Source organism: Centropristis striata, chromosome 22 (assembly GCF_030273125.1).
Source record: "Centropristis striata isolate RG_2023a ecotype Rhode Island chromosome 22, C.striata_1.0, whole genome shotgun sequence".
In the NCBI taxonomy this organism is placed as follows: Eukaryota; Metazoa; Chordata; class Actinopteri; order Perciformes; family Serranidae; genus Centropristis; species Centropristis striata.
In genome coordinates, this window is record NC_081538.1 from 1303599 (window position 1) to 1323547 (window position 19949).

At 39.4% G+C, this 19949-nt stretch overlaps 1 protein-coding gene across 1 annotated transcript; it reads right to left on the minus strand.

The window, feature by feature from the left end:
* Nucleotides 1-8555: 8555 nt before the first annotated feature.
* btg1 (B-cell translocation gene 1, anti-proliferative) lies at nt 8556-18958 on the minus strand. Its single transcript, XM_059326297.1, has 2 exons — nt 18490-18958; nt 8556-12929 (listed from the first exon to the last, which is right to left on the minus strand). The coding sequence occupies exons 1-2, from the start codon at nt 18632-18634 to the stop codon at nt 12532-12534; spliced, it is 543 nt and encodes a 180-aa protein (XP_059182280.1). The 5' UTR covers nt 18635-18958; the 3' UTR covers nt 8556-12531.
* Nucleotides 18959-19949: the final 991 nt, after the last annotated feature.

A 19949-nucleotide genomic window follows, 5' to 3' on the forward strand; every position in this document is an offset into this window, starting at 1 on the left:
TGCAGTTTTTTTTTTTTAGATTAGATTAAACCCTATTGTCATTGTACAGGTACTTAAACAAAATGCAGTTTAGCCTCTAACCAGAAGTGCAAAAAAGCAGTATATTATACAATATACTTATTTCTTGATCTTATAATTAGATGTTATTGTAGTGTAAACCCAAATCATGTTTTGTGAGAGTATTCTAAAAAGTAAAATTACAAGTTTCATGTTTCAAAATGTGTCAATGTGCTGTTTGAAGTAATCTGTCATCCTATATAAAAAGGTTTTCAGCTTTTTATAAGTAAAATTCAAGTACTTTCTCAGTCTTAGCCATCACATCTGAACAGTTACTAAATGCATTTGCAAAAAAATAAAGAATGCATTATGTATATTGATAAGTTCATTTGAAAAACTGATTAAAAAAAACATGTTTTGATCGTGATTACTTTGGAAGTTTGCTATTATTTAATAAAGGATCGTGTTTTTTTGTTTACAAGAGTGAATGTGTAGATAAAGCACCAGATTATGTTAAAAAATCAAGTCATTTTCAAAGAGCATATGACCTTGAAAGTTTAGGAAAAGCTTGTGATTAACCATTATGTTTTTAGGCTGAATATAAGCTAAATTTCCAGCACTGTATTCAAAATCCACCCATTAAAATTCAAGAGCTTTTCATGACTTCCATCACAGTGGTGGTTCTACACAGGGGCCTCCAGGGGCCACTGCCCCTGTGAAGAAGCCTTTGGCCCCTGCTGTGGGCCCTGTGTCGAATTAATAATAAAATTATCAATTTATAACAATGAACAATTGAACAATTCTAACCTTTTTTTTGTTCAAACAATATCTCATTGTACACAAAAGAAACCCAGAATGTGAACATCGTATAAAAGTTTAACTCTATGGAGTCTTATAGGGATATTTTGTCCATTTTTGAATCCTTTTCATTTCTTTACATGTTTTTATAAGTCATTTTGTGTCTTTTTTGGTTATTTGTGTCTTTTTGTGTCTTTTTTGTGTCTTTTTTTGGTAATTTTGTGTCTGTTGTTGTGTCTTTTTTAGATATTTTGTGTCTTTTTTGGTCTTTTTGTGTCTTTTTTGTTATTTTTATGTCTTATGTCTTCTTAAATATCATCTTTGCCATTTTTTCATGTGCTAATATGCCCCTCTGATTAAACACTGGCCCCTCCTTGGCCCCCACAGTAAAATTGGTCTAGAACTGCCACTGTTCCAGCACCTGTAGTAAAAGTATGTGGTGCAAAACTAAAGTAGGTAAGTGGAGGCCTATAAAACAAGGCCTACACAAACACAGTATATTCACATGAACACAAAAGCTTCTTCTAGAGTTTCATATACGTAACTCTGGGTTTCTAAGAGATGGCATCTATAGTATATCAGATTTCTCCAAACAACAAGTAACCCTTCCCTCCATCAATCCACCCATTATTAGTGACGTGGCAGGCCCAAGCTGGACGTCTTTGTCCCCCACTGTCTTCTATTTCCCTCATTGTCCCTGTATCGATGCTGGCGGGAAGGGTGTGTGCAGCGGGGGCAAGGCGGGAAGGGAGTGTGCAGTGGGGGCAAAGCAGATGTCAGGGCTGAGGATGAATAGTGGCCCTGAGGGGAAGGAGAGGAGAGATGGCTGGTATATCCTCTATACTCTGGAGACCTACACAGGCAGGAGAGGGATCTGTTTTCAAAGGGGAATCAACTTGTCCTTGGCTCTCTGGATGACGCACACGCTCTTGAGGATACTAATAAAGTGGAAACCCAGTGGAAAAACACACTGGAGAGCTGCAGCTGTGGTTTTCCGTTGTACCGATCTTAAAATATTTGGCTACGGACACACAGTTGATAAGGGTTTGTAGCAGGATACTTGCAAGGAAAGATTTCTGTTCATTTTGGATATTATAAAATATCAACCTTTTTGGATGACATTGGATGACTACTATTTCAGTTGCACAATTTTATTGGAGTGACTAAAAATGTAAAGTTAGTTTACTGATCCAAGATGAAAGATGGCAAGTGTAATCTGAAGATGTATTATTGGAGGGGATTGATTCATGTATACCAGATGTATGCAAAATGTTTGTTAAAATGTTCAATAAAAAGAAAGTTAAAAAAAAAAAAAAAACCAGAACCTGGTCTCATAGGAATCCGTGAAATAGCCACGGATTTGCTTAACTCAAAATCCGTGGAATAGCCACGGAATCACTCAAATTTCCGTGAAAATGACACGGATTTCGCTACAATGCAAGTTAATATTTGTTCCTATTGGTTTGTTCCAAGTCACGTGACTTTCAAGGTTCTCATTTTTAGTGAAAAAAAAACAATATTTTGACTTAGTTTCTGCATAAAAATGGATTTTGATCACATTTCTAGCGAGAAATATATGTTTTATTTTCTAAATATTCACTCAGTGAATGTACATAATCACTTTGTATGTTGGAATAGCCACGGGATATGACATTAGTCATTAACTTGCATTGTAGCGAAATCCGTGTGAGTTTCACGGGAATTTGAGTGATTCCGTGGCTATTCCACGGATTTTGAGTTAAGCAAATCCGTGGCTATTTCACGGATTCCTGTGAGACCAGGTTGTAAAATATATAATAAAACTGCTTTGTACTTCCAGGGATGCCTGGCAGCCCTTTTCACCCCTACACCTGACTTTGAGACGTGCTCATAAAGCCTTCAGTATGAGACACATTCAGGGGAAAAAAATGTCTGTTTGACTTCTGCAGCTGCAGCATAGCTTTTGTCCTTTAAGCGCTGGAACATCAACACACACACACTCTGCGGGAGGGCTAGCCTGTCATCTTGTTGGCAGTAAAGCGGGTCCCAGATGTCTGAACCCCCCCAGCCCCCGATACAGACACACCAAGCTCACACTGACACTCTCCAGGCCTTTGTTCTCAGACAGTAACATATTGCATGTTCATATTGTTGTGACTCCGTGTACATTAAAGCAGCTATTCTCAACCTTGGGGTCCCGACTCCAATTGGGGTCTTGAGATGATTTCTGGGGGTCGCCAAATCATTTTGGAAGTCAGCTCTGTCTCCACTGTGTTAAAGTGTTCATGTGTTAATGTGTTTTAGTCTTTTTGGTCATTTAATGTCTATTTTTTTGTCATTATGTGTGTTATTTGGTCATTTTGTGTCTTTTTTTGATCATTTTGTGGTCAATCTGTGTCTTTTTTGGTCATTTTGTTTCCTTTTTTTGGTCATTTTGTGTCTTTTTGTGTCATTTTGTGTCTTTTTTTGATCATTTTGTGGTCAATATGTGTCTTTTTGGTAATTTTGTTTCTTTTTTGGGTCATTTTGTGTCATTTTGTGTCTTTTTTTTATCATTTTGTGGTCAATTTGTGTCTTTTTTTGGTCATTTTGTTTCCTTTTTTTGGTCATTTTGTGTCATTTTGTGTCTTTTTTTGATCATTTTGTGGTCAATTTGTGTCTTTTTGGTAATTTTGTTTCTTTTTTGGGTCATTTTGTGTCTTTTTTTGATCATTTTGTGGTCAATTTGTGTCTTTTTTGGGTCATTTTGTTTCCTTTTTTTGGTCATTTTGCGTCTTTTTCAGTCATTTTGTGTCTTTTGGGTCATTTTGTTTCTTTTTTGGGTCATTTTGTGTCTTTTTTTTTGTCATTTTGTGTCTCTTTTGGTCATTTTGTGTCTTTTTTGATCATTTTGTGGCTACCATTTTTCTCCAAAACGACACACATTTGAGATAAGATAAGCTTTGTCGCATAACAAAGGATGCCTTGAATGTCATGTAAATGATAATAACTCAATGCCTTTTTGCTTTGTAGGGCAGAATAGTGGCCTGACTTTGTTTATCATTCTTTGCCATCGCTGTAACAATAGATGAAAACAGTCTTACCAAGTATTTGCCTATCCTTTCTGTGGTAATCAGCCACACCTTAAGGTACTTTCTCACTAATCACACCATCTCTACAGGGTGACCTCTGTTGCTATGTGAGTGGGAGGGGAGGGCAGAAAATATTACACTGCAGTTTCATCAGTGCCAAGCTGAAACTCCAATGCAATTTGATGACATTCTGACATATGCTGCAATAGAATCTGAATAAAATAAAGTGATTTATTATAGTATGAACAGATTCATGCTGACGTCTAGTTAGTGTCAGAAAGTTTGTTTTCATAATTTGGCCTGAAGCAAAAAATGAAGCCTTTAAGAAGCATTTAGGGGCTTATTTATCTATATAAAAATCACCAAATGCCTCACAGCTAGCCTATCAAATCTAACCGGAATGATCGGCACAAGCACAACCAGTGCAACTCACTTCTTATTTTTCAGAGATTAACACGTCAGAACATCTTGCTCAAATGATTCATTGCAAAACCGTGTCCACGGAGGATTGCAAAATCCTCTTAAATCAGGATCACTTGTGCTTTTTGTTACTGTCGGATGGTTTTTTAGTCACTTCCCCTTAACAGATTGTGTTTTTCTACAAAAGAGACCACACTGGGCCTGGAAAGTAACTAAGTACATTTACTATTTCCATTTTATTTTTTAACTTTATGCTGCTACTGCTCTGCATTTTGAGGCAAATGTACTTTTACAGCTTTAGTTACTTTTCGGGTGAAGATATAACATAAAATAAGTTAATAAATTTAAAGTAATAACACATTTCTGTAATTAAACATCATAACAGCATATTAAAAATACTCTAAGATGAGCCCTGCCTTGAGAAAATTAAACCGCTGCTTACATAAATGCAATAATAATAATAATAATAATAATAATCCAATGACATATTCAATATATATAAAACAATCTGAGTGGGTCTTTCTGCATAACAAGTACTTTTACTGAAGTAAGTTTTGAATGCAGGACTTTAACTTGTAGTAGCATCATTTTGCAATGTGGTATAAGTACTTTTTCTTAAGTAAGAGACCTGATTCTGAATACTATTTCGACCAATGGTCAGCAGGCACACATTGTGAATCTTTGACCTGCATCTACAAAGATCGAACTGGGAAGTTTAGCAGGAAGAATAACTAAAATATTAAAATACTAAAACTAAAATATGAAATCGAACTGGGAAGTTTAGCAGGAAGAATAACTAAAATATTAAAATACTAAAACTAAAATATGAAATCGAACTGGGAATTTAGCAGGAAGAATAACTAAAATACTAAAACTAAAATATGAAATTGAACTGGGAAGTTTAGCAGGAAGAATTACTAAAATACTAAAACTAAAATATGAAATTAAACTGGGAAGTTTAGCAGGAAGAATAACTAAAATACTAAAAACTAAAATATGAAATCGAACTGGGAAGTTTAGCAGGAAGAATAACTAAAATACTAAAAGTATTAAAAAAAATTAAGTTTCTGGATCTATAGTCTAGGGTCAGAGCAAGAATATAGTGGAGGCTCAGTGTCTTTTTTAGTTATATATATATGCAAAATACCAACTTTTAAGGTGAAATTAAGCATTATTTGTGTCATTTTTTTAAGGCCGACATAAATATTCAATCAATATCACTTTTAAATGTTCCAGTTGGTATTTTGCATATATATATACATAAAAAAGACACTGAGCCTCCACTATATCCTTGCTCTGACCCTAGACTATAGATCCAGAAACTTAATTTCCTCATCTTTGATTGCCTACTTACAAAAAAACTAAGGGGAAATGGTCCAACGACTGAGCAAGATGGGTAATTTGGTGGCCATTTGATACAAATTAGAAGGTCAAAAACTCACAATTTCGCTTGGGAACCATTTTTTTTGGACTCAGCACCCTTGAGATATGTAAGGTAGGCCGGTTCCTGACTTGTAGCCATAAATGCTCCTCACTTCTTATAGGAGGCCTTTATTCTGAAATCCGTCTAGACTAGAAGTTTAGCAGGAAGAATAACTAAAATACTAAAACTAAAATATGAAATGTCTTATTGTTTTCCTTGCTGACAGGCTACAGTCATGTTAAACTCCCCACACAGCTGTTGAGGCCTCCTGCTCAGCGATGTTTGGAGAGTTAAAGCCCGACTTAAACACAAACCCAGTCACCTTCCCCGTGGCGCCCTCCGCCCCCCCACGCCCTCGGCTCCTGCTAAACCAGCTCTTCTCGTTCCCTCCTTTGTCTGTGTGTCAAACCGAGCCAAATGTTTTTCTTTTTCTGCCTGCTGCTAAGCAACCTGGGGGATTCAGTGCTGCAAAGAATCGCAGTCTTAATCCAAACTGGGTTTTTGCAGAGTCAGCTGGTTCTGGTGCAGCGTTATTGTGCATATCAGTGCCCCGTCAGAGCTTTTTTTCTTATATTTTGGGAGAAACCTCGCTAACGGTACCATCTGTCGCATCCTATCATTTAAGAGGTGGAAGCACTGGCAGTTCCATTTGGACGGAGAATGGAGCGCTGAGTTTTATTCCAAATGTCCAAAAACATCATGTGCATTTGGACGTGAACTGATTGGATTTGCCGATCGGGGGAAAGGCAGCAGTCCTTTTAAGGGAAGCAGCAAAAAGGCTTATGAAATGTTCCACAGTTGCTCCCAAAATATGGAGCTACATCAACATTACTGACAGTCATCCGGCCCGTCAGCAAAGAGCATTTTTTTCTCAGTTTGCATGTTTGTTTAAACACAAATTATGGCACCGTTTGAGTCTTGTTCCATTTAAAATAAATCAAATTTAGCCACAGAGCCAGTGTCAGATGTGTAGTAGGATAATGTGCTTATACAATGTGTGACCTGAAATCTCTTAATACACTAAGTGCAGTTTACTCTCCCAAGAGAGCAGCGAATGATGGTGAGGAAGGAGAACTGCTGACTTGATCTCCTCTCCAGGCCTTTTGGCACAGCTGGCCCACTCAGTCCACACAGACTGGGAGGTCAAATTCCAGTCCGGGTCCCAGTGGGGCCAGAACACACCAGGGTTCAAGTTTGTGCAGCTCTGAATGTACAAGAAATGGTCTTTGATTCTCCTTCATACACCAGAAAATGTATTATTAATTGACTTATATGGGCCTTTTAAAATTAAAAACTCAACATTTAATCATTCTTAGTGAGTACAGGGTTTCTAAAGCTTCTCCAAAGTCAAATTTGAGCACTTTTCAAGCATTTTCAAGGTGCATTTTTGGGTTTTCCACACTGCAAAAAAAGAAAAGTTGGGTGAACTCAAAATTTCAAGGCGACAAACTTCGATAAAATGTTAAGTTGGACAATTAAACTAAATATTTTAAGTTTTGTTTTTGAGTTTGCTCAACTCTGAATTTCTCCGGCACGATTGTAACGCCGCTATGAAATGTCAGCTAATGTTGTGACCACAATTTTGAGGTAGCATTGATACGCTAATGGCTACTTTTGTAGGTGTAACAAGCAGCGCCGCTAGCATCAGTTAGCCGCTAGCTTTCACTAATGACCGCATTTCCCAACAAAGAAATAAGAGTTATCAGAACTATTGTCCCTTGTTGTGAACCCCAACTTAAAGATATAAGTAACAACAACTCACCAACTTGTTTTTGAGCAGACAACTGGCTTCCTTTGTTGTGCTAACTTACATTAATACCCTAAATGTCAATAATTTATATTTCCAAGTTTTACCAACTTAAATCACTGTTTTAGGCCAAAAAATACAAGTTGGCTTTGTTGCAGTGCAGCTCCTTGCAGCTGTGGCAAATTGCAAAATTCAGTCATCCAGTACAGAACATCTGCACTGATCTGTTTAGCACAGCATTTATCCCTTATAGTGGATTAATCTTAAAGCTATATATACCTCTCATTCATAGTGTATTCATTGTTTCCATCACTTACACTGTCAACTGCTCTTTATTTATACTGATCTATTTGCACTACCTACTGCTATTTGCTGCTAAACCATTGTATTTATGCATATATTTCTGCACATATGCACAGACTTTGCACTTTAGAGTTTTTTTTTATAGATTATATTAAACCCTCTTGTCATTGTACAGGTACTTAAACAAAATGCAGTTTAGCTTCTAACCAGAAGTGCAAAAAAGCAGTATATACTTATTTCTTCGTCTTATAATTAGATGTTATTGTAGTGCAAACCCATCGTGTTTTGTGACAGTATTCTAAAAAGTAAAATTACAAGTTTCATGTTTCAAAATGTGTCAGCTGTTTTAAGTAATCTGTCATCCTATATAAAAAAGGTTTTCAGCTTTTTATGAGTAAAATTCAAGTACTTTCTCAGTCTTAACCCTCACATCTGAACAGTTACTAAATGCATTTGCAAAAAAATAAAGAATACATTATGTATATTGGTAAGTTCATTTGAAAAACTGATAAAAAAAAACATGTTTTGATCGTGATTACTTTGGAAGTTTGCTATTTAATAGAGGATCGTGTTTTTCTGTTTACAAGAGTGAATGTGTAGAAAAAGCACCAGATTATGTTGAAAATCAAGTCATTTTCAAAGAGTATATGACCTTGAAAGTTTAGGAAAAGCTTGTGATGAACCATCATGTTTTTAGGCTGAATAAAAGCTAAATTTCCAACACTGTATTCAAAATCCACCCATTAAAATTCAAGAGCTTTTCATGACTTCCAGCACCCGTAGGAGCCCTGTAAATAATGACACAGCTCACAGTGGATATGATGCCAAGATAGGAAATCTTTTATTACAGAGAAAAAAAACTTTTCTTCCAAAATATAGAAATCTGTACAACTTCCGCACAATCAATTTACATGAACTGTACAAATTTACAGCAGTTCATCACAACATACCCAAGGAAAAGAAACTGAACACGATAAAGATGTACTGACATGAGATCACAAGATAGACAGCTTTTCTTCTTGGGTAAGCTCAGATTTTTTTGTCTATTTTCTGGTTTTGTATGTAAATAGAAAAAAAAAAAGGAAAAACTGAAAAGAAAAAGAAAAAAAACAAAGGATACGTCTACACTTACAGATCATGGAAACTAATATTTTTTTACCAAAACAACTTTGGTCCTTGCCAACACTCCCATCACAAATGGCTTCACTTACGAAAAGCGTTATCCATGTTAAAAGATGAAATACAAAAAGGAATAAATCTAAAAACACCTCAGGATAGCAATTATTGGCACTTCCCATGTGTAATGTTATGTACTCTACCATATGTTGTACAGTTACAATACATTCTACAATATGTAAAACACCTCAAATGTGAAAGTGGCAATAATTCAACTAATCGATGACAATTTTTGACGACAACAACAACAACGAAACTGCTGTTCCCTTCCTGTTTCATGTCTTAACATGCACAACTTCTCCACAAGGGGATTTATTGAATGTCCGAGGCCTGAGTTTGGCAATACATTCCAGGAGAGACTCCTCGCGTCTCAAAAAAATGTCACAACTTCAACTTGACATATTTAGTGCATTTTATGTGCTATTTTACCTCTGACTACTCAAAGCACTCTCACGACAGTTCTGTAACCTATGTGCGCACAAGCTGAATGGATGCCATTTAAATAATCAATATTACTGAGGACTTAAACCATTTTTTGGGTGGTGGTAGAACAGTTGAGAAGGTGTCGAAAAGGGATTTGGGTTACTTTTTTTTTTTTTTGATATTTTGTAGTTCTAAAAAAACGGTTAAAAGTGGGGTTAGATCACCAGACTAAAAAATCCTCTTTAAAAAAAAGAGGATGAAGAGGAGAAAATGGGGGATGGCAGAGTGGAAAGATGAGATAAATCTACCAGTGTGACCATAAAATACATCTAGAGAAAAGTGAGACGAGACGATCATCTCGCATCCGAAGTATAGACCAATCTCATAACATCTTGTCACGTGACATAAAAAAAAAAAAAGCTATAATGGAGCAGCGTGATTTTAAAACTGGTGTCCACCATGGAAACCAAAAGCTCTGGGCTCCCATCCCAACGAGCTCCTCTCCATCTGGCCAACATGGAATCACTGCTTTTCACAGATTGCTGAAGGGAGTATCAGCAGAGAGCAGGGGAGAGGGGTTAGGGGGTTGCAGTGCGTCAAAGGCTATAGCTCTATTACCCATGATCCTCTCAGGCTTAGGGGAGCTTAAACACCCATAGGTCTGGTGATGAGCGGCCAACCAGCCGGCCGTGACAGATTTGGCCAGCGGCTAAAGGCCCGGAGCATCTGTTCCAGCTAGCCGTCTGCCGCTCAGCCCCACCACCAGGAGTAGAGTGGAGTGGGGGTCCGTCAGATCATCACACCTTCCATATGCATGTAAACAAAGTAGCTACTCAAACTCAGTAATCGAGTGCAGCGCAATCCAGTGAGATGAAAACAGAAAACAATGGCCTAGTACCCTCAATTCTTCATCTTTGATCCATGTTTCGTCGTCTCTCACTAGCCCCCCTAGTGCAGCGTGAGCACGCCAAGCGCGTGTGCTGGTTGGTTTTTTTTTACCCATCACCTGTGAGGGCGTGTCCAAGGCTCGGTGAGGGGATGGTGAATAAGTCCAGAAGAGGGGCTGGAGGGATTTTAGCTGCCCTGGACTGAAAAGAGTCCGGCCCTGGCCCCCCCTCTTTCACACCAGCTCCCCATCCCCGCCTCCCTGACCCGGCCCCCCACGGTGATGGGTGATGATATGTGTCACATTAAAGTCTACCTGCATCCACAGGGGGTCAGCTAGCTAGCTAGCTAGCTAGCAGCCTGCTGGCTGGCTCGCTTCTGGCTGAACAGGAGGTCTGAGCTGAGGGGTGATATGTGGCACTTGAGGCACTCGAACCCCCCACGCCACGCCAGGAGGAGTGGGGGAGGTTTGAAGCTGCCAGGCTGGAATAGGGACCCCTCCGGAGAGGGTCCGGGCAGCACATGAACCAGGCTGATACTAGTTCAGAAATCACGAATGGCTCATAATTCATGACAATGAGGTCTTCGTAAGGCAATGCACCTCCAATGCACACATAAAGGATAAATCTCCTGTTTTACAATAGCTAAATGAAAATAGAAAGGCTGACAAGGCCCGGTGTTGTTTTTAAATTCAAGTCAAAATTAATCTCTGAACAGTCGGTGCTCCAGACCTCCCTTTTGGCCAAAGTCTCACACAGTCATCACTTAGTCCAGACCTTTCAGACTAACTCTCTTTTTTTTTTTTTTCTATCAGCAACACAAATCACCATCTGTGTGTGTCTGGGGGGGAAACAGCTTAGCTCTGCATCCTGCCAGAGCGAACAGTGCCATATGAACGGATGACAGAATGTTTCTAACATACCACCAAAAAAAAATACTCTCCACCTAGAAATCAACAGCTCTGAAATGTTCACAAATACAGTGTAAAAAAAAAAGTTTTTTTGAAATCCAGAGTTGCACACTCCCGATTTAATAGACATCAGTCTATCCCAACGTGGGAGCTACAGTATGAACAAACGGCTAAAAACTGGGAGGGCAATAAAAACGGTGTGAAAAGATGACATTCGAATGGATGGAATGCAGGCGATTTTCTCTAAAAAGTACACATCCCACACAATCTCACGTCAAAGTGCATTCAACGTCAATTCTATCAGGGCCACGAGACCAAAAATTTGGGTAAAATAGGCCCCCCCTTTTTGCTACACTTTGAGTTTTGGCGATGCAGGAGATGACAAAGTGATGGGAAGGAAAAGGGGGCAAAATTAAGAACACAGGAACTTTGATTGTGATTTTCAACAACATTCATTAACTGGAGGGAGGGGGAGGCCCTCCCCCGGAAAGCTACACAACATACATGGGTGATGGGAGGGTGACAGTGCAACAGGACACACTGATATCCACAGGTAGCAGGTGTCACAACACATTCCACTTGCACTTACATACAGGCTGAGAGAACGCTGAGATGAAGGTTTTCTGAGGCTCGGTGTTGATGGTAGAAGGGGGAGGAGGCAAAGTTAAGACTGAAGAACCTTTTCCCTAGCTACAAGATGAAGAAAGCTAATTCCCTGTGGTCCAAAAAGGGTTTTATAGAAAATAGAGATGCTCTCATTGGGTGTTTCTTTACCTTGAGCTTGGCTTGTGAAAGGCTCAGTCTAAAAAACCTCAACTTCCTCCCCGCCCAGGAAACAAAACAAATTGAATAACCTCTGGATTTTGTAATTCAAGGGGTAGTTCCTGATAAAAATTCCTTACAATTTAGGTTTTGGTGTTTTGCGGTGGTGGTGTGTTGAACATGTACCCATAGTAACCACAAGTAAGAAAGTGCAAAGTCAATGACAGCCCCTTCAGAGGCGGAGCTGGTCACCATGTTGTTTACAGTCGAAGGGGGGGAGGCGGAGCCAGTCTCCATGGGGGTTCCTGGTTGGTTGGTTGGTTGGTTTAGCTGCCCCAACAGTTCCATTTCCACAAAGCTTCTCCTGAAAAACCGGAGTGCCCAGCTGATCCAATGACACAACAGAACAGATGATAATGGGGGGGAGAGGGTCAAAAATATCAAACCTACAAGGTTTCCATCACCTGGACGATAGGCCACATCCTCTGTTTTTTTTCTTTTCTTTTTTTCTTCTTTCACTATTTCATTTCATATTCTTAGCTTTAAAAAGGCTCACCCTGATCTGGCCATGTGATCTGACCCGCCACGGCCACGGCGACCCTGAACAAAAAGCAGGCCGGGGTGACGGTGTGCCTCTCTAACTGGACACAGTCATCATATTGTAGGCTTTGGAGGGACTGGTTCTGCCCAGCACCATCAGTTCCTCCTTGCAGCTGATGTGACTGTCCACCATGGGGCTCCCCGTCCCGTTTCCTGAGGGGGAGCTGGCAGCCGCCATCGCCGGCATTACGGCGCAGGGCTGCGACTCGTACAGAACGCAGATGGAGCCGTCCTCGCCGATGCGGTAGGACACCTCGAAGGGGTCCACCCAGAGCGTGAGCTCGCTGGGGAGCAGCAGGTAGAGTTGCTGGATGGTCAGGCCGATGCGCTGGCCCGCCTGCCCCACCAGAGGGTCCATCTTGTGGTTGATGCGGATGCATCTGTAGCCTGAACCCTTGCAGGGCCTGTCTGGGAACCAGTGGTGCTTGTATTGCTCTGCAGGGACACAAGAAGAGGGAAAGAACAGAGAGAAAGTTTTAGTTGAGACGGATTTCACAATAAAGGCCTTCTATAAGAAGTGAGGAGCATTTATGGGTACAAGTCAGGAACCGGCCTACCTTACATATCTCAAGGGTGCTGAGTCCAAAAAAAATGGTTCCCAAGCGAAATTGTGAGTTTTTGACCTTCTCATTTGCATATCAAAATGGCGGCCGTTGGTCGTTGGACCATTTCCCCTTAGTTTTTTTGTAAGTAGGCAATCAAAGATGAGGAAATTAAGTTTCTGGATCTATAGTCTAGGGTCAGAGCAAGAATATAATGGAGGCTCAGTGCCTTTTTTATGCATATATATATATGCAAAATACCAACTGGAACATTTAAAAAAGTGATACTGATTGAATATTTTTGCGCCTTAAAAAAATGACACAAATGACGCTTAATTTCACCTTAAAAGTTGGTATTTTGCATATATATATACATAAAAAAGACACTGAGCCTCCACTATATCCTTGCTCTGACCCTAGACTATAGATCCAGAAACTTAATTTCCTCATCTTTGATTGCCTACTTACAAAAAAACTTGGGGAAAATGGTCCAACGACCAACGGCCGCCATTTTGATATGCAAATGAGAAGGTCAAAAACTCAAAATTTCGCTTGGGAACCATTTTTTGGGGGGATTCAGCCCCTTGAAATAAGTAAAATGTACAAGTTCCTGACTTGTACACATTAATGCTCCTCACTTTCACTTTTTGGACAATTCTGTCTAGAGTATTTAGCTTTAGAGTGATTAACATCTTGTTATAATGTGGGAAATAATCATGTAATATGCTCTGATGAAGGCCATGGGAAGATGGGCCGAATGGAAAAGAGTAACGTAGTGTATACACAGAGACAGTGACTACAGTAAATCACAGCTGTGCAGATGAGATCTGGAGTGAACGGAGGTTGAACAAAGGTCGAAACAGAAAGCAGACAGACTGTACTTTGTTAGATAAGACCACATGATTGAATAAACAGCATGACTATAAAACCTGTTTATGTAAAGATGGAAACTAGAGCCTGACAGATATGAGATTTATAAAGGAAAAGCATACACATAAATCACCAACATAGTGTATTTTTAAACTTGAATGAAAAAAATACCATTTCTATGTGGATAATTCACCAATATTACTATGCAAAGTTACCCAGAAGGTAGAACTTTACAATAACCATCATTTATAAACGGTAAACAAATTTATAAACCCTATATAGGCCTTTTAGAATGGTAAATACATATTTTTATTAATGTTTAACTAACTAAATCATTTATAAATGGCAAATAGATGGTGTATTAATGCAGGTTTATAGTTACTTTACCATTAACAAACCAATACATTATAATTAATAGTTTATTAATAGTTTTAGTTGCAGTCATTATAACATTTTTAACACCATATTAAGTATGTTACTGATTTTGAAATGATTCATATACCTTTAAGAAATTGGTTGAAAACATTTAAAGATTAAATATGTATAGCACTTTGTAAATGGTTAATAACTGGTCTATAAACCATCTATAAACATTACTTAGTTGGTTATTGTAAAGTGTTACCGGTTACTTTGTTATAGAGTTAATGCCTGATACTATTGTACACTATATATATACTGTATTATTGGCCAATTCTGGAAAGAGATAATACAGGGGAAAAAAATAAAAATCTTAACCCAATTTCCAAATCGCCCCAATTATAAGCACATATTTTGCGAATTAAAATCTCCTAAAAATCAGAAAATGCAATCTGAAACCAATAATTCCTGCCTGATGTTTCAATGTGTACATTCAGGTTGTCTCCAAATGTTCAAGAACAAAAGATTAATGATTAAAAGGAGCAGCTTTTTTGCCTGGGGGAACTTCAGTGGTTATGAAACAAGATGAGACGTGACAGCAAAAGGCGTCAACTTTAACTTTCCAGTAATTAAGATATTAAGATAATTAACTGTCAACCGTTGAATGTTTGTGTGCAAATAGTGTATTATTGAGCCTATAGCTTGTAAAAAAAACTAAATGTTCTTATCTACATTAAAGAACAGGGTGTAACTGTGTGCAGCAGAAGAAGAAAGGCTGGAAAAACACCACCACCTGTTCCAGGACTGATAAGCAGCCATAAACAGGCGGCCAGCGGCTCCCTGGGCCTACGTGACAAAGAGAGGCCCATTGAATTGCACAATCCCTCCCCTGGCCGTCGTCAGTGTCACAAAGTCTCCCATGACTGGCTGAACAAAAACACCAAAAGTGTCGAAGTCCCAGCCGGCCATCTGGGACGCCTGGCCCCGCCTCTTAAAGGGACAGAACCTCTTTTTTTGTGGTTAATCCTCAGCTGTGTGGACGTTTTTTGCACCGAAACTGGTGACGTTGTTTACGGTCTGTCTGCTTGAGAACATTTATTGTTCTCTTAATGTGTGATAACCTAATTTAGGGATCTTTTCCCCAAATAAAAATGCGTTTCAGGGTGCATTTGCAAGCTTTTGCAGCATGTTACAGCTGTGTTTAATTACACTTTTATACATATAAATGTCTTCCATTTACATTTTCATTGTCTAAAAAGCAAACCATTAAGTCAGATAGTGATATTTATTAGAGTAATGATATTATAATGTCAATCAGTTTCAAACACTTCAACTAAAACCTTGAAACATCATTAAAATTCAGCTGTGTGGAGGTTTTTGCACCGAAACTGGTGACGTTGTTTATGGTCTGCTTGAGCACATTTAATGGTTAAGATGGTTGAGAGAGTGATTTTATGTGTTTGAGGAAGTGAGATATGGCTCATTCTTTCCTTGCAAGTTCACTTTTGGCATCTAAAATCACTTCCTAGTTTTTTATCTCAAACTTTTTTTTGTTTACTGACACCCACGCCTCTTTACTCAGACGAGATATTGGATTACAATTGATGCTAACTTCATTGAAAAACTGGGTAAGTGAAGTAGAGCAGCATTGAGGCCTGGGGCCACCTGTATGCATGCACAGGATAATACCCCCCCCCAGTCCCTCCTGCCCTCCCCCCCGCGTTTTATCACAGAAAGCTAATGGAGGGGCTGGCACTGGTGAAAGAGCACAAGGGGCTGGATGATCTTTCAGCCCTCGGACTGAGCCACAAAGGCAGCCACGTCCAAACCCTGCAGCAGCTGGGAAAGGATCAGCTCAGCAGGGCCTATTCTTAAAATCCAGGGCACACGGGAGGAAGAGGAGGGGGGAGGAAACAGGGAAGGGAAGAGCCAGCAGATGAGTGTCCGCTTAACCTAAAGAGTTTAACCAAAGAGGGCTATAACTGAACTGGAGATATTGTTTGTTGGGTATTTTCCACATTCAAAAGCTGTTTACTGGATTCAAATCATGCTGTTGCTGCTGGTAAACAAGAAGAATGGAAGCTCTGCTGGCTACAATTACACAACTATCGTGATTTCAATCTGGTCGCTGGGGCTAATTTCCCCACTTCCCTTCGTTCAGCACAAACAAGAGGAGCTGGGCACACAGCTTTTTCAGCTCGCAGACACAATAGTGAGTGATTGTGATGTTTCCAGGCACAAAAGAGCTCTGGCTGGCCTAGTTTAGTAGCAACGAGCCCCCACAGGATACTACCACTACCACACACTCACTTTTGTTTCGGCCTCGTGCTCCTAACCGTCACTTTGTTGGACATTTTTTACTTTTAATCCAATTATCGGTTTGTTTTTTTAACAACAGCAGTTTCAAAAATGCTATAAAATCTTATCCGAGTCCTGCACATAACAGATTAAAGATGATAATTTACAATAATTTAATTAAATTAATGTTTATGTGCACTAAATACACGGTGGGTTGAGCCCTTTTCAGTGGATTTCCCCTCCATTTCCTCGCTGATTACGCAGCGCTGCCTCCGCCTTTAATGTCCTCCTATAGGCGCCCACCAGACAAACATCCCCTCCCCCACACACACACACACACAGGCCTCCCAGCATTCAACTCCCAACTTTTGTCTTGTTTACAAACAGCGCGGTCAAATTGAGCTCATGCAGACATTTTTTGGGGGGAAATAGCTCAAGATTTTCTCAAAAATCACTGAATTCCTCAAAAAAAAACATTCATCATGTTTTACCAGATGATTGCAGGACCTTCTATACATTATTTGTGGTACCAAATGCCATTTTATTGTTCTCTTAATGGGTGATAACCTAATTTAGGGATCTTTTCCCCAAATAAAAATGCTTTTCAGGGTGCATTTGCAAGCTTTTGCAGCATATTACAGCTGTGTTTAATTACACATTTATATATATAAATGTCTTCCATTTACATTTTCATTGTCTGAAAAGCAAACCATTAAGTCAGATAGTGATATTTATTAGAGTAATGGTATTATAATGTCAATCAGTTTCAAACACTTTAACTAAAACCTTGAAACATGACTAAAATTCAAAGGTTTTCAATTATTTACAGCACCCATACTAACCCTAGAATATATTACTGCTAGTTTGTTCTATTTTAAATCTATTTTTTTATATTCAAAGCTGCTGTTTTTGCAAAGTAAATGCCTGTTTTATATAAGTGAGCCCCTTATGTAGGTCATCTGCTCAGATGGAGAGAGGCAGATGTATAGCAGCTTTAGAGCTGAGAGAGGAATGTGTTTACGGCAGGAAATGAGACACAATCCCGAGCAGCACTGTTCTCAAAAAAGAATAAAAAACACTCCCAATGCTCAAAGTAAGCCTGTGGGTAAAACTAAGAGGAAGTGGTGGCTGAATTTCAAAATGAATCCTGCGAATTAAAAGTGATTTGATTTCCCTGCAAACAGTAAATGTGATGTGTTTGAGCCATTAAAATGAATGGGATACATGGCAGCATCATAATGTAACAAGGGCAAGCTGCACATCTAAAAACAAATATCAAAACCGTGTATTACAAGGTTATAAACTCGCTACAAAAACACACAAATATTGCAAAATATGATGTTTACAATCGGGGGATTTGCACCAAACAAAACCAAAAAAAAGAAAATAGTGCCTTATATTAAGATTTTTTTGACATCGGGTGTTTTTTTCATTATTAACCTAGTTCGCCTAATGCATTACGTAATTGAGCAGCCTCACTGGGGGCTGTTTTGCTCTCTTCTCTGAAAGCTTTATCGACCGAGGCGCACTTCCTTGTTTGAGCTTCTTTCCATCCCCCCTCCTCCTCCTCCTCCTTTTCTTCTTCTTCTTACAAACAAAGTAACTAATCAAACTGCCTCGTTTTGCATCTTTAAGAAAAAATATCGAAATGCATCGATTAAATCGTCGACGGATCGTGTGGGATCGCTCTCTGTGTTGATACTTTGTTGCCTTTTTTTCCCTCTCCGACGTGCGCAAACAGTGGTGCGCGTTGGACGCGCTGATAGTGATACTTGCGAGAACAAAGAAAGGCTTCTTCCGAGCCATTCTTTACCCAATTAAAACCCATTTTTATGCATTAAATACCACAATAAAACTTTAAATAAACATATGGTGTTGTGTGATACGATATTATGCGTGTTTTGGGAGGATTTTGTGGTTTTACTCACCCGACAAAATGTCCTGTAAGCTTTGGTTGAACGTTTGGACCTGTCGATCGTTTACGTGTCCTTTTACGCGCAGAAATCTCGACAGAAATCCCACGGCGGCGTTGATCTCTGGTTTCATCGTTCCCCGGGCACAAAGGGTATGCATTGAGAAAAAAAAAAAGCAACGGCGACGATCCGCTCGCTTTGTTGTTTTTCTCTTTACGTGTTTGTCCGACTAGTCTGTCTGTCCACTTCAGAGCAGCGATCCTTATCTTTTGCCTCTGGTGTGGTTTCTCTTGGCATTTATTTAGTCGAGGTAGAGAGGAAAGTAGTTTGAGAACGAGTCCGGGTCGTGCAGGACGGTACAGTGTTGGGAAATAGACGCCTGTTGTTGGTAAATACAGGGGGGGGTTGGGGGGTCCCTGTATGCCACGTTGACCAACCCTCCTCGCTCACTTTCCTCCTCCAGAGTGAAGCTCTCGGAGTGGGGGAGCGGCTTTTTATAGCCCCCCCCTCCTCCCCTCCCCGCAGTGACGACACAAGCTGCTACAGCAACAACAGCTGACCAATCAGGGAGCAGCCTCAGTCTGACGAGCCACATATAGGAGGAGTGCAGCGAACGCGTCACCGCTCTGAAAATAAACAGACAGCGTGAAGCCGCGCCACGTTCAGGGGCTGTCGGACATTCGCTAAGTAGAGGAAAAACAACAACAAAGAAAGACGACACGTGATGTTGGGGGGAGAAGTTGGCAGCTACTAAAAGCTACGCTGCTTTACTTCTGTATTTCTATAGTTCTACTAACGTTCAACCTTGCACTAAGTTGTATATAGTAGCCTATATTATTATTATTATTATTATGTATATTTTGTATATTGTTAAATGTCTTTTCTTAGATTGTTTTTTATCTTATCTTAAAATTGTGTGTTTTTCTGCGGCTGTAACAAAGAAATTTCCCCGCTGTGGGATTAATAAAATCTAATCTAATCTAATCTAAACGAGAAATGACAGAAATGTGGTGTTTTGCAGTCACTTGCATGTTAAAATTCAATGTGTCCATGGTTTAAAAACATCTATGATTGTTTGGTAGTGGTTAGGGTTAGGGTTAATTCTAATTCTGTATTTCTATAACTCTGTCTGCAGTTTCCTGAGTCTAAATCTCTTCACTAAAGTGACATGATGCCCAAGAGTGTGTTTTGACAGCCACTTCACTGTTTTTTAAACTTTCTGACAGAAATGTGGTGTTTTGCATGTGGTGTTTTTGCTCAAATTTGACTTTCTGTAAATACAGAATGATATTTCCACCACCTTTGAATGAATCCAGCACATTGCACTTAAATCTGTACCTATATAGAATAGATTTCTCTGTTTTAAAAATGATGTTTGGGGAAGAAGTTGGCAGCTACTGAAGCTACGCTGCTTTACTTCTGTATTTCTATAGTTCTACTAACGTTCAACCTATAAACGAGAAATGACAGAAATG